Source organism: Ammospiza nelsoni, chromosome 28 (assembly GCF_027579445.1).
Source record: "Ammospiza nelsoni isolate bAmmNel1 chromosome 28, bAmmNel1.pri, whole genome shotgun sequence".
In the NCBI taxonomy this organism is placed as follows: domain Eukaryota; kingdom Metazoa; phylum Chordata; class Aves; order Passeriformes; family Passerellidae; genus Ammospiza; species Ammospiza nelsoni.
Window position 1 is genome coordinate 2,447,026 of NC_080660.1, and position 12,554 is coordinate 2,459,579.

The window sequence follows — 12,554 nt, forward strand, 5'->3', positions numbered from 1 at the left end:
GAGCTGCACCTTTGGCCCTGGAGTTGTTTCAGTGGCTGCTCCTCAGCTCCTCCTTCTGTACAAATCTGCTTTTGTCTCTGAATGCACCTGGAGAATGAAACTGTTCCTCCAGAGCAAACAAACCCCAGAGCTCTCCCATTTCTCCTCCTTTTTGCCTCAGTCTTGTAAGAAACGCCAGCGTGGTGTTGAATTTGTGTGGAAATTCCTGAAACTCCTGAAATTGCAGTTCCATGGCAGCCCCCAGGTCACCCTGGCTCCCCTTTGCTCCCCAGGTGTCGCACAGGTTCAGGGAGCTGATGAGGCTCTTCCACACCTCCTGTGATGGCAGCTCTGAGGATGAGGAGGATGCCACCAGCACCAGCAACACCGACCAGCTGTCAGACAAAGATCTTCTGCTTTCTGAGGAGGAACCTGATGATTGAGGTGATCAAACTACTGACTGCACCAGAAAAGGGATTTATTTTGCTGCTAGACAGGTGCTGTGGAAAAATGTTTGCACAGGTACTTGAGACGGCACCTTGATTTTTTTTTTTTTTTTTTTTGGTTCAACTTCCAGCCTGTACCAAACCAAAGGCAGGAAGTAAAATGAGAAAATCCTTTAGAACTCACTCCCCTGGGGAGTTTCAGCAGTGGAATAACAGAACTGGTGGACACTGATCTGGCCTTGGGGCCTCTGCCCAGGACCTGTAAATATTGTACCCTCAATTGTCACTTTTCATGTGACTTTTTTTAAGTTCTCCCCTCTTGTGCTGATTGTATGTGAGATAGTTACAGTCTGAATTTTCTATTTATTGTGTGGGTTTATTTGAACAGGCAGAGCAAATCCAATTTGCGCAGCTGAAAAAAAAGAAAATAAACCCAACCAAAAAGCAGCTTTCCTCCTTTGCCACACAACTGTGAGTAGGTGGAAAGCTCCACCCAGAAGATTTTTTTTGGTAATAAAATGAGAAGAAGGAACAAAAGATTTTTTTTTTGGTACTAAAACAAGAAGGGCATCTCCAAAACCATTTCTTTATTGGGGGAGCCATCTCAAAGCCACTCCCCAGTGTGGATCAGTCTGAATCTGCTTCATCCTCGGATCCATCAGCTGCAGGTCCTGTCTCATAGCACTGGGCCAGGCTCCTGAGCTCCTCCAGGGCCTCCTGGACGTCGTCGAGCTCCAGCCCGGCCGCGCAGGAGCCGCCCCAGCGCCGCGGCCGCAGCTCCCGGCACAGCCCCGAGAGCAGCCCCAGCACTGCAGGGCAGCTCTGCAGGGCTGCCAGCACGGGGATGCTGCCAACAGCTGCGGGGAGACGGGCACGGCGAGGGTTAAACAGCACCGGGCATTGGGCACGGCGAGGGTTAAACAGCGCCGGACATCGGGCACGGAGAGGGTTAAACAGGCACCAGAACCTCAAACAGGCACCAAACCCTCAGCCACCAGCCAAGCACAGCAAGGGTTAAACAGCCCCAGCCAGGCACAGAAAGGGTTAAAAAGCACCAGAACCTCGGGCACAGCAAGGGTTAAACAGACACCAAACCCTCAGCCACCAGTCAGGCACAGCAAGGGTTAAACAGCACTGGACATCGGGCACGGAGAGGGTTAAACAGCACCAAACCCTCAGTAACCAGCCAGGCACAGCAAAGGTTAAACAGCACCAGACATCAGGCACAGCAAGGGTTAAACAGGCACCAGAACCTCGGGCACAGCGAGGGTTAAACAGCACCAAACCCTCAGCCACCAGCCAGGCACAGCAAGGGTTAAACAGCCCCAGCCAGGCACAGAAAGGGTTAAACAGCCCCAGCCAGGCACAGAAAGGGTTAAAAAGCACCAGAACCTCGGGCACAGCAAGGGTTAAACAGACACCAAACCCTCAGCCACCAGCCAGGCACAGCAAGGGTTAAACAGCCCCAGCCAGGCACAGCAAGGGTTAAAAAGCGCCAGAACCTCGGGCACAGCAAGGGTTAAACAGCACCAAACCCTCAGTAACCAGCCAGGCACAGAAAGGGTTAAACAGCACCAAACCCTCAGTAACCAGCCCAGGCACAGCGAGGGTTAAACAGACATCTGGTTATTGATAATTTTGGTTATCAGTAATTTTTGTTATCAATAGTTTTGGGGTGTCATTGATAACTTTGACAGTCGCTGATAATTTTCCCCTCTGTCAGGCCCTGCTGTCTCTGTTGCAGAGTTTAAGGGGTGTTTTGTCCAGGCACAGCAAGGGTTAAACAGCACCAAAACCTCAGCCCTTGAGCTCAGCTGCTCACAGCTCTGCACACTGGGTTGGCTTGGTATTAATAACCCTGGTTATTGATAATCATGCTTATTAATAATCCTGGTTATTGATAATTGCAGTTATCAATAATCCTGGTTATTGATAATTGCAGTTATTGATAATATCAATAACCAGGTTATTTATAATCCTGGTTATTAATAATCTTGGTTATTGATAATCCTGGTTATTAATACTTTTATTAATTGATAATTTTGGTTATTGATAATTTTGGTTATTGATAACTTTGGGTTGTCATTGATAATTCTGGGTTGTCATTGATAACTTTGGGTTGTGATTGATAACTTCGGGTTGTCATTGATAATTTTGGGTTGTGATTGATAACTTTGGGTTGTGATTGATAATTGTGGGTTGTGATTGATAATTCTGGGTTGTCATTGATAACTTTGGGTTGTCATTGATAATTCTGGGTTGTCATTGATAACTTTGGGTTGTCAGTGATAACTTTGGGTTGTCATTGATAACTTTGGGTTGTCATTGATAACTTTGGGTTGTCATTGATAATTGTGGGTTGTCAGTGATAACTTTGGGTTGTCAGTGATAACTTTGGGTGGTCATTGATAACTTTCCCCCTGCCAGGCCCTGCTCTCTGTGGCAGTTTCAGGGCTGTTTTGTTTGTTCCTTACCTGCTGAGGACGAGCCCCGGGCTCTGTCCTGGAGGAATCCCCGTGTGCTCAGCAGAGGAGAGAAGAACTGTGGGAAGGGAGCCTGGGTGTGACAGGGCTGCTGGAGCACGTGGGCCGTGCTGTGGGGAGATCAATAAAGTCACCAGAGCCCCCCGAGTGTCCCCTGTGCCATTCCAGCTCCCCCTGAAGCTCCAAACCCGCACCCACCTGAAGGCTCCGGGGAACTGCATGTGGAGGTAGTGCTGGAGCACCTGCTCAGGGCTCTCTCTCTGCCTGCAAAGCAAACCCAGCATTTCCCAGCTCCTTTTTGGCTGTTTTGCTCTAAAACCGGCAGCATCAGTCCCTGGGCTGCCCCTCAGTGGGTGTTTCTGTCCTGCAGGAGGTGCAGCTCGGGCGCTGGTTTACCTGCTGGCCTTCTCCCGGCACATCCCTCGCAGCACAGCAGACTGAGCAAAGCAGGAGCTGAGTTTCTTGTGCTCCTTGCAGGAGGACAGGAGCTGCCAGGGCACGTCCTGGTGGGCACCCAGCACGTCAGGCAGCGAGGAGCCAGCCGGGGCAGGCAGGGGAAGAGCTGCCCAGGCAGCCACAACCTGGATTTGGGTGACAAAACAGAGTCTGGGATGCTCTCCTGGCACAGCTGGAGCCGCGCAGCACAGCTGGAAGGGCCCCTCCTCATCCTCACCTTCCTCCCAGAGAAGGTGAGCGAGTCAGCCAGGTGCAGCATGGAGGCCTGGGAGGAGCAGAGCCTGTAGGGAGCCGTGAGGGTGTCGAGGGCTGCAGCCAGGATGGCGCTGCTGTGGTAGCTCAGGGATGCCTGGGGAGGGGACAAGGCAGGAACTGCAGGGCAGCTCGGAGTTTGTGTTTAACTTAAACCAGATTGTAAACTGTGCCTTTAAAAGAGGTGGTTTGCAGTTATTTCATGGTTAGGATAAGCAGCCAGGGTGCAACTGCAGCTCCAGCCCAGCTGTTGCTTAACAAATTCTTTGCTGCCACTTTTCTTATCTTTTTTGGCTCCTTAAAGCTGCAGTGAGGCTGGAGTTACTCCAAACATGGGGAATAATTGTAGTAAAGCCTTTTCCTCGGTGCCAGCACCCACCAGAAAGCACAAGGGCCAAGGAAATGTGTTAATATTTTCAAAAGCAGGAAGAAAACTACAGAAATGAAAAGTTGGCAGCTCAAAGTGCCAGTGAAAAAGGAGGAAAAGGTCTCTGGTGAGCAGAACAGCAGCAAGAAAAACCACCAAAATACAGAACTGCAGGAAACACTGAGAGGGGTGAAGCTGCAGGAGCTCAAGGCCAGCACTTACATTGTATTTTATGTATGGAAATGTCACAGGAGGTTCTGGCTTGAGTCCCAAGCTCCCATTGAGTGACAGGGGGCAGAGGAGAGAGCTGTGACGGGACAGGTGGGCAATGCCCAGGGCTGTGTTCATCAGTCTGTAAAAACTCTTCTGAGGGTCCTGGGGGGGAAAAAAAATCCAACCCTTGGAACCAACAAGAACCTGCCAAAGGCAGGCTGGGCTCCTGCTCTGGGCTCCCTCGGTGTTTACTCACTCCCACAGCACTCAGGACTGGAGTCAGGCCCCAGGTCAGGATCCCCTTGCGTGCGTACTCATCGCGGAGCAGCTCCGTCACCCTGGCACCAACTCCAGAGAATCCATTGTGGAGGTCACAGAGCACCTGAAACCCCTGTGGGAAACCAGCAGCACCTCAGATTGTGCTTCAGCTTGAGCAGAAAGTTTCCTGGAAGCAAAGGGAGCTGGGACAAGGTGAGGACCTGGAGGTAATCACACTCCTCAACAAAGAAGTGCAGCCGATCTTCCAGCTCCTCCACACAGGCAGGGTCCTGCAGGAGGCTTTCACCTTGCCCAAAGCCTTCGAGACAGCCACAATCCCTGAGGGAAAAAGGGGTAAAGAGGGGTTATTTTATCCCTTTTATTCACCCTTAAAGGCAAAACTCAGCCCTGGTTTGGGTTCAGGAGCAAAGCCCTGGCCATACCCATCGTGCAGGTACTGCCGGATCACGTAGAGACTCTTGGGGTGCAGGTTCACACTGAGGTAATCAGACCAGAGCCTGGTGGAGGGAGTGTCCTGGGACCCTGCAGGAGAGGAACCTGCAGGGGACAGAGGGGACAGCAAAGGTCCTGGCAGCTCTGAGCATCCCCATGAATGTAAAATCAGTTTTTTAACATGTTCTGAGCATCCCCTTGGAGCTCTGAGCACCCCCATGAATGTAAAATCAGTTTTCTAACATGCTCTAAGTAAGCATCTCTTTTCAGTTCCTGAGCATCCCCTTGGAGCTCTAAGCATTCCCCTTCAGCTCTGAGCATCCCCATGAATGTAAAATCAGTTTTCTACCATGCTCTGAGCATCCCCTTTCCGTTCCTGAGAATCCCCTTTCAGGTCTGACCATCCCCTTTCAGTTCTGAGCATCCCCAAAATGCAAAACCAAGTTTTTTAACTTATCCAGGGACGGTTTTTTAGCCCATCTGCTGGGCTGAGAAACCTGGATAAGTTAAAAAATTGGCTCAGCCCATCTGCCCCAGCTCTCCACAAGCCAAGCACTGTTATCCCGCCGTTTTCCTTCTCCCACAGCAGGGACCAGGGAATTCTCATTTCTGCCTTTCTGGAGCCGAACCCAGCCCGCAATACCTGGCCCCGCAGCGCCGGGGTTCCCCTTGGCGTCCCCGGCCGCGTCTCCCTGCGGGAACAACCCCGGCCCGGTTACCGGGCGCTCCGCCTCGGAGCCGGGCCGGGCGCGGTGCGGGCCCCGCGCTCACCCTGCGGCTCCCGGAGTCCCGCGGCGCGCGGCCCCGCTCCCGGTAATCGGCGACGGCGCCGTCCCTGCGACACAAAGCGGCGGCAGCTGCGGGAGCCCGGCCCGGCCCGCACCGCGCTCACCGGCGGCCCCGTCCCGCATTCACCCGTTTAGCGGAGGCTCCGGTCCCGTCCCGCACTCACCGGCGGCCCCATCCCCGTCCCGCACTGTGCCGCACTCCCCAGCTCACCGGCGGCCCCGTCCCGTTTCCTCCCGCACCATCCCCAGCTCACCGGCGGCTCCGTCCCATCCCGTCCCGCCCCGCTCCCGTCCCGCACTCACCGGCTCACCGGTGGCCCCATTCCGCCCCGGTCCCGTCCCGTTCCCTCCCGTCCCATCCTGCCCCATCCCCACTCACCAGCTCACCGGCGGCTCCGTGCCCTCCCCGTCCGCTCTGAGCGCGCCCACGCCGCCTGCAAACAGAGCCCGGTCACGGCGGGGCCGCCCGGTGCCCGCATTCCCCCCGCTGCCCGCACCCATCCCGCCCGCTGCCCGATCCCGCCCGCTGCCCGCATTCCCCCCGGTGCCCGCACCCATCCCGCCCGGTGCCAGATCCCGCCCGGTGCCCGCACCCATCCCGCTCGGTGCCAGATCCCGCCCGGTGCCCGCACCCATCCCGCTCGGTGCCAGATCCCGCCCGGTGCCCGATCCCGCCCGCGGTACCTTTCAGCTCCAGCGCCACCAGCCGCGGCTCGGGGCTCTCGGTGCCGCCCGGGCCGCGGCCGAAGCGGAGCAGCGCGGCCGCGCGGAGCTCGTTGTGCTCGCTCGGGCTGCGCAGCGCCGCGGCCTGCGGGGAATGGCAGGGAGGGAAACGCGATCAGAGCGAGCCCCGGGCCCGGCCCGACCCCCGGCCCGACCCCCGGCCCCATCCCCGGCCCGTCCCGCACCTGCAGCCCCCACCAGTGCGCGCCCACGCAGCCCGAGTAGTGCCCGAGCTGCAGCGTGACCGCCTCCCCCGGCATCGCCCCGCAGCAACGGAACCGGGAGCGCGTCACGGGGCCCGCCCCGGACGGGCGGAGACGCCAGCGGGGGCGGGAACGGGCGCGGGACCGGGACACGGACACGGACGCGGGGAGCGGGGGAACGGAGCCTTTATTGCGCTAGAGGGGCCCCGCCAGGCGGTCCAGCTGCCGCGGGTTGGAGCCGCTGAGGAATTGCAGCTCCGCTTTGCCGTCCTCGGTGTGCGCTGCGAGGGAGAAAAACAGAAAAACTGAGCTGGAGGAGGGAGGGAGGGATGGAGGGAACAGCTCCGGTTTTCCCCCTCGCCCAGCACCGACCTTTCTCGTGCTGCAGCCACCTCCGCTCCAGGTAGTAGCCGTAGCAGCTCTCGAACTCCCTGGGGCTGTAGTTGGGGACCGGGATGGGCACAAAGGGGTCCAAGGCATCGAAACCCTCCTGGGAAGGGAGGTCAGGCACGGTCAGTGCTGGGGGCTGGCTGGGGACACGGCCCAGAGCTCAGTCACGGAGTTTTGGAGGATCCAGAGTTGGAAGGGACCCACAGGGATGGGCCAGTCCTGGCCCTGGGACAGCCCAGCGATGCCATCCTGTGCCTGGGAGTGGTGTCCAAGTGCTCCTGGAGCTCTGGCAGCCCTGGGGCTGTGCCCATTCCTTGTTCAGTGCCCATTCCCTCTAGGAGAAAAACCTTTTCCTGCTGTCCATCCCAGTCCTTCCAGATCCAACCTTTTCCTGCTCTCCAGCCCAGCCCTGCCTGACACAGCTCCAGGCATTCCCTTGGGTCCTGTCCTGCTCACAGAAATCAGAGCTGCCCCTCTGGAGGAGCTGCAGATCCCTGAGATCTCCTTTCAGGCTCCTCTTTTCCAGCTGGACAGAAATGCCCTCAGATGCTCCTCATCCTCATGTCCCTCCTTGGGACACCCTCAGCAGCTTCAGACCTTTCACAGATTGTGATGCCCAGGGCACTTTTGGCTCCCCTGGCACTCAGGGCACTGCTGACCCAAAGGTGTGTGTGACCCACAGAGACCCTCACCAGTGTCCCCTTGAACAGAACCAGCTCACCAAACATTATTTTTGTTTGTTTCCCAATGTGAAGAGGGGCAAAAAACCCCAAAGAGGCCGTGACTGACCTTTCCCAGCAGCTCCTGGGGAGTGTAGGCAGAGCTGGGCTTGAAGAGAGAGCCAGTCTGGCTCAGGGTGGTCACAATGGCACCTCCACTCTGGAAAGCAGAGCAGAAATAAAAATCCTGTCAGCTGCAAACTCACTGCTGGTTCAGGATCAACCCCTGAGGCATTTTTTATTGCAGGATGGAGCTTGTCCAGAGCAGGGTTCCATGGTGGAGCCCCTCTGGAGCCAGGCTGGACAAGGGAAAGAGCTCAGAGCCCCTCCAGGGCCTGATGGGGCTCCAGGAGAGCTGGAGAGGGACAGGGGACAAGGGATGGAGGGACAGCACAGGGGGAATGGTTTCACAGCAATAGGGCAGGGTTGGGTGGGATACTGGGAAGGAATTCCTGGCTCTGAGGGTGGGCAGGCCCTGGCACAGGTGCCCAGAGCAGCTGTGGCTGCCCCTGCATCCCTGGCAGTGCCCAAGGCCAGGCTGGATGGGGCTGGAAGCACCTGGGACAGTGGGCAATGTCCCTGCCCATGGCAGGGGTGGCACTGGGTGGGCTTTAAAATCCCGTTCTGGGATCTGGATTCTTCAAAAATTCTGCAAGATTAACTTTTTATAATGCTCCAGACCACACTAACCAGGCTGCTCCGTGTGAGCACAGGGAAAATGAATATACAGCTCATGTTCCCAGGGTTGGCATTAAAACTTTTCTTACTTATTATGGGTTTTCTATGCCAACAAGTGAAATAATTTAAAATGGACTCTCCTATACAGCTTTAGTTGTTCTAGCTCTGGGGACTGAAAAAGCAGCAGGAGGAGTTGATCTCCTGCAGCAAAATGTTGAGAAAGCAGAAGTTCTCACTAGCTCAAAGCACTCACAACCCAAAGGGCTGTCAGACACCTCCAGCTCAGGGTCCCCCAGCAGAGCTTGCCAGGAGGATCAGAAAATGCTGCTGCAGATCCCAGCTGTGCTCATTCTGCTCACAAACACTGCTGAGACACTGCAGCTCTCCCTCAGCACTGCTGCACTCGTGGCTTTGGGCTTGTGGCAGATTCATTGCTGGGATTTCGCTGCTGGGGTTTCACTGCTGGGGTTTCACTGCTGGGATTGCATTGTTGGGGTTTTGCTGCTGGGATTGCAATGCTGGGATTGCAATGCTGGGATTACACTGTTGGGATTGCATTGCTGGGATTGCATTGCTGGGATTGCATTGCTGGGATTGCATTGCTGGGATTTCACTGTTGGGATTGCATTGCTGGGGTTTTGCTGCTGGGATTGCACTGCTGGGATTGCATTGTTGGGATTTCACTGCTGGGATTGCATTGCTGGGATTGCACTGCTGGGATTGCATTGTTGGGATTTCACTGCTGGGATTGCATTGTTGGGATTGCACTGCTGGGATTTCACTGCTGAGATTTCACTGTTGGGGTTTCACTGCTGGGGTTTCAATGCTGGGATTTCACTGCTGGCATTGCATTGCTGGGATTGCACTGCTGGGATTGCACTGCTGGGATTGCATTGCTGGGATTGCATTGTTGGGATTTCACTGCTGGGGTTTCCCTGCTGGGGTTTCACTGCTGGGATTTCACTGCTGGGGTTTCACTGCTGGGATTGCACTGCTGGGATTGCACTGCTGGGATTGCACTGCTGGGATTGCATTACTGGGATTGCATTGCTGGGATTGCATTGCTGGGGTTTCACTGCTGGGATTGCATTGCTGGGATTTCACTGCTGGGGTTTCACTGCTGGGATTTCACTGCTGGGATTTCATTGCTGGGATTTCACTGCTGGGATTTCACTGCTGGGATTGCATTGCTGGGATTGCATTGCTGGGGTTTCACTGCTGGGGTTTCACTGCTGGGGTTTCCCTGCTGGGGTTTTGCTGCTGGAGAGGCAGACCCTGGAACTCACCCAGTCGTTCCTCAGCATCTTCCGCAGGTTGTGCACGAGCGTCAGCTCCTCTGGAGAGACCTGCTGGAGATGTCTGCATCACTATTGCATTGCCAGCAGCTTCAAATTCCCCTCCCCTCCTTCCAACCAGCCTGGCAGGATCATTTCTACCCTTCAGGCACGTTTTTATCTTTGCTTTCCCTCAAAGCAAGCCTGAGTCATGCTGCACTGAGCACCAGCCAGGCCCTGCCCCTCCAACAACACCCACCTGCACTTCTGCCTCAGGGAGAGACAGGGAAAACTCAGGAAAATTTGTCTAAAGCACAATATGAACCTTTTAGGCCCCTCCAAAGCCTGAACATTTTCAGGGGTTGCCACAGAATTAAAATTAAGCAGCTCCCCCCTGCAGCAGGAATCCCCCAGGGCAGAGCTCTGGGGGAATGATGCCTTAGGATTTTAGCTTTTATAATTTTAAAACATTATATATTTTTAAATTTTATAATTTTAAAACAAAATATAGTTTTAAAATATATTTATAATTTAAAAATATTATATATAAAAAAATTATATATTATAAATTTTCTATATCTGTAATCCTGCAATTCTTTGGTGTATAACTCTAAACTCCATATACACTGCCAGCTACAGCTTTCCCATTTTGGGCAGACACAAAAATTCCTCTCCAGGCCTGGCAATCAAGGACACCTCACTGTCTCAAGCCTTGAGAAATGTAAAATAAAAGTGAGTTGGGGGGAGCAAATTTGGGGTAAATTATTTCATTATCTGGAGCTGTAATTGGAACATTAACCCCCAAAATAGAAATGAACCAAATTTCTGAAAGTGTGAAACCTGTGATGTTCATTTTGTGTGCAGCTCCTGGGGCCTTTGTCTGCCCAAAATGTACCTGAAGGCCCCTCAATAAAAATAACTGCTTTTATTCTCTTAATTTTATCTGTCCTAAAGAAGAACAACTTTGCTCTAAAACTTCTATCTTGCTTCATACTTCTTTCTATATTCTAAAACCCCAAACTTTTAAGTTTTTTGTTTTTAGGTAACCCAAAAAGGCACCTGTGGAAGAGGTTTTACAGTGACTGGTGTGAGCCAGAGAAAAGTTTAAGAAGGGGATCCGTGTTTACACCAGAAAGAATTTTCTACCAAGGTTGTTGACACAGAAACCAAGAAAGAAAGAGGGAGAAATAAGAGAAACTATGAGCGCTTTGCCTGTCTCTCGTGACGAATGAGCAAAGCGTCGACTTCTGAGTTTTGACAGAACGTATAAAAAGCACGCGTGGCTAGAATAAATTTTTGAAGAGAAGCCTTCAGAAACGGAGCGTTTTTGGCACCGTGACCGTCCCACCCCCCCAGGCCCATCCTCACGGGGCTCTTGTCCTCCTTGCTCAGCGTGGTCCTGCCCCAGAGCGCGTTGGCGCCGTCCACGGCCACCAGGAGCCGGCGGGGCCCGCGCTGGCCCTGCAGCCTCAGCTCCCTCAGCAGCGCCCCCACGGCATCGCTGGCGCTCCGCACCCGCGCCAGGCCCTGCGGGGACAAACACGGGACACAAACGCGGCTCAGCTCCTCTGTCCCCGGCTGGGCTCTGTTTGTCATCTCTTAGAGACAGGGCAGTTATCTTAATTGTTAATATTAACCCTATTCAACGCTGTTACAACAGGGACACAAGGCACGGCTCAGCTGCCTCTGTCCCGGGCCGGGCTCTGTTTGTCGTCTGTTAGAGACAGGGCAGTTAGCTGCTGTTTATTGTTAAAATTAACACTGTTTAACACTGTAAAAATCATGTGGGGCAGTTATCTGCTATTAATTGTTAATATTAACCCTATTCAACGCTGTTACAACAGGGACACAAGGCACGGCTCAGCTGCCTCTGTCCCGGGCCGGGCTCTGTTTGTCATCTCTTAGAGACAGGGCAGTTAGCTGCTGTTTATTGTTAAAATTAACACTGTTTAACACTGTAAAAATCATGTGGGGCAGCTATCTGCTATTAATTGTTAATATTAACCCTTTTCAACGCTGTTACAACAGGGACACAAACGCGGCTCAGCTCCTCTGTCCCCGGCTGGGCTCTGTTTGTCACCTCTTAGAGACAGGGCAGTTAGCTGCTGTTTGTTGTTGTTGGAAAAGAAATGAAATTTAGCAAAATGTTTAATTACAGTGAGTTGTGTGTGAGCTGGTTTGTTAAAAAGTAGTTTTGTGGCCATTGAAAGTGTGTGTTGGGTTTTGTGTGTAACCTAGCGGGTAGTCTTAGGGATTTAATAAATATTTAAACTAGTGCAGGAAAGTAAGAATGCTAACCTGTCTGGAGGCAGCATACAGTGCTCTTAGAATGAGATAAGCAGAAGATTAATGATCTTGTTTGTGAGCCAAGGAATGTATCACAAGGGGTCTGTGGCCAGGCAAGGGGAACGGGAACTGTTTCTTGGAGACTTTGTTGTGAATCGCATGTGTAAGAGGGAAGCGCCCATACGTGAATTTGGGGGCTCGCGTTTTTGGGATGTGAGTCCCCCAGATCCCCGGGCCCTTAATAAAGCACCCACAAAACTTATCCGAGTTTTGTGTCATTTATCAATCGGGCAACACTGTTAATATTAACCCTATTCAACAAACGCGGCTCAGCTGCCTCTGTCCCGGGCCGGGCTCTGTTTGTCATCTCTTAGAGACAGGGCAGTTAGCTGCTGTTTATTGTTAAAATTAACACTGTTTAGCACTGTAAAAATCATGTGGGGCAGTTATCTGCTATTAATTGTTAATATTAACCCTATTCAACGCTGTTACAACAGGGACACAAGGCACGGCTCAGCTGCCTCTGTCCCCGGCTGGGCTCTGTTTGTCACCTCTTAGAGACAGGGCAGTTAGCTGCTGTTTATTG

The 12,554-nt window shown here is 53.4% G+C and overlaps 3 protein-coding genes and 1 long non-coding RNA gene across 5 annotated transcripts in view; 2 read left to right on the forward strand and 2 right to left on the reverse strand.

Moving 5' to 3' along the window:
* The window catches only part of LOC132084849 (GON-4-like protein), a 60,277-nt gene extending 57,310 nt beyond the window's left edge, over positions 1-2,967 (forward strand). The window contains exons 31-32 of one of the 2 annotated variants that reach the window (XM_059490112.1): positions 273-423; positions 2,853-2,967. In XM_059490112.1, coding sequence (XP_059346095.1) covers positions 273-422 — 150 coding nt within the window. In that variant the 3' untranslated portion in view covers position 423; positions 2,853-2,967. Of the gene's footprint in view, positions 1-272; positions 870-2,852 lie in introns of those variants that run through there. The other variant, XM_059490114.1, reaches the window with a different exon arrangement.
* Positions 499-6,782, reverse strand: MSTO1 (misato mitochondrial distribution and morphology regulator 1). The gene is made up of 14 exons (XM_059490116.1): positions 6,604-6,782; positions 6,380-6,503; positions 6,075-6,129; positions 5,679-5,742; positions 5,551-5,599; positions 4,898-5,012; positions 4,676-4,793; positions 4,453-4,587; positions 4,206-4,358; positions 3,582-3,713; positions 3,305-3,489; positions 3,107-3,172; positions 2,900-3,018; positions 499-1,282 (listed from the first exon to the last, which is right to left on the reverse strand). The coding sequence occupies exons 1-14, from the start codon at positions 6,676-6,678 to the stop codon at positions 1,053-1,055; spliced, it is 1,620 nt and encodes a 539-aa protein (XP_059346099.1). The 5' UTR covers positions 6,679-6,782; the 3' UTR covers positions 499-1,052.
* Positions 6,783-6,791: 9 nt separating this feature from the next.
* LOC132084852 (uncharacterized) lies at positions 6,792-11,891 on the forward strand. Its single transcript, XR_009420108.1, has 2 exons — positions 6,792-7,024; positions 10,725-11,891. It is a non-coding gene; the product is annotated as an uncharacterized LOC132084852 (long non-coding RNA).
* DAP3 (death associated protein 3) overlaps positions 6,792-12,554 on the reverse strand; it is a 31,250-nt gene continuing 25,487 nt past the window's right edge. The window contains exons 10-14 of the mRNA XM_059490117.1: positions 11,051-11,209; positions 9,695-9,754; positions 7,801-7,890; positions 6,994-7,111; positions 6,792-6,902 (exon numbers count right to left, since the gene is read on the reverse strand). Of these exons, the coding sequence (XP_059346100.1) occupies positions 6,817-6,902; positions 6,994-7,111; positions 7,801-7,890; positions 9,695-9,754; positions 11,051-11,209 (513 nt within the window). The 3' untranslated portion in view covers positions 6,792-6,816. The remainder of the gene's footprint in view (positions 6,903-6,993; positions 7,112-7,800; positions 7,891-9,694; positions 9,755-11,050; positions 11,210-12,554) is intronic.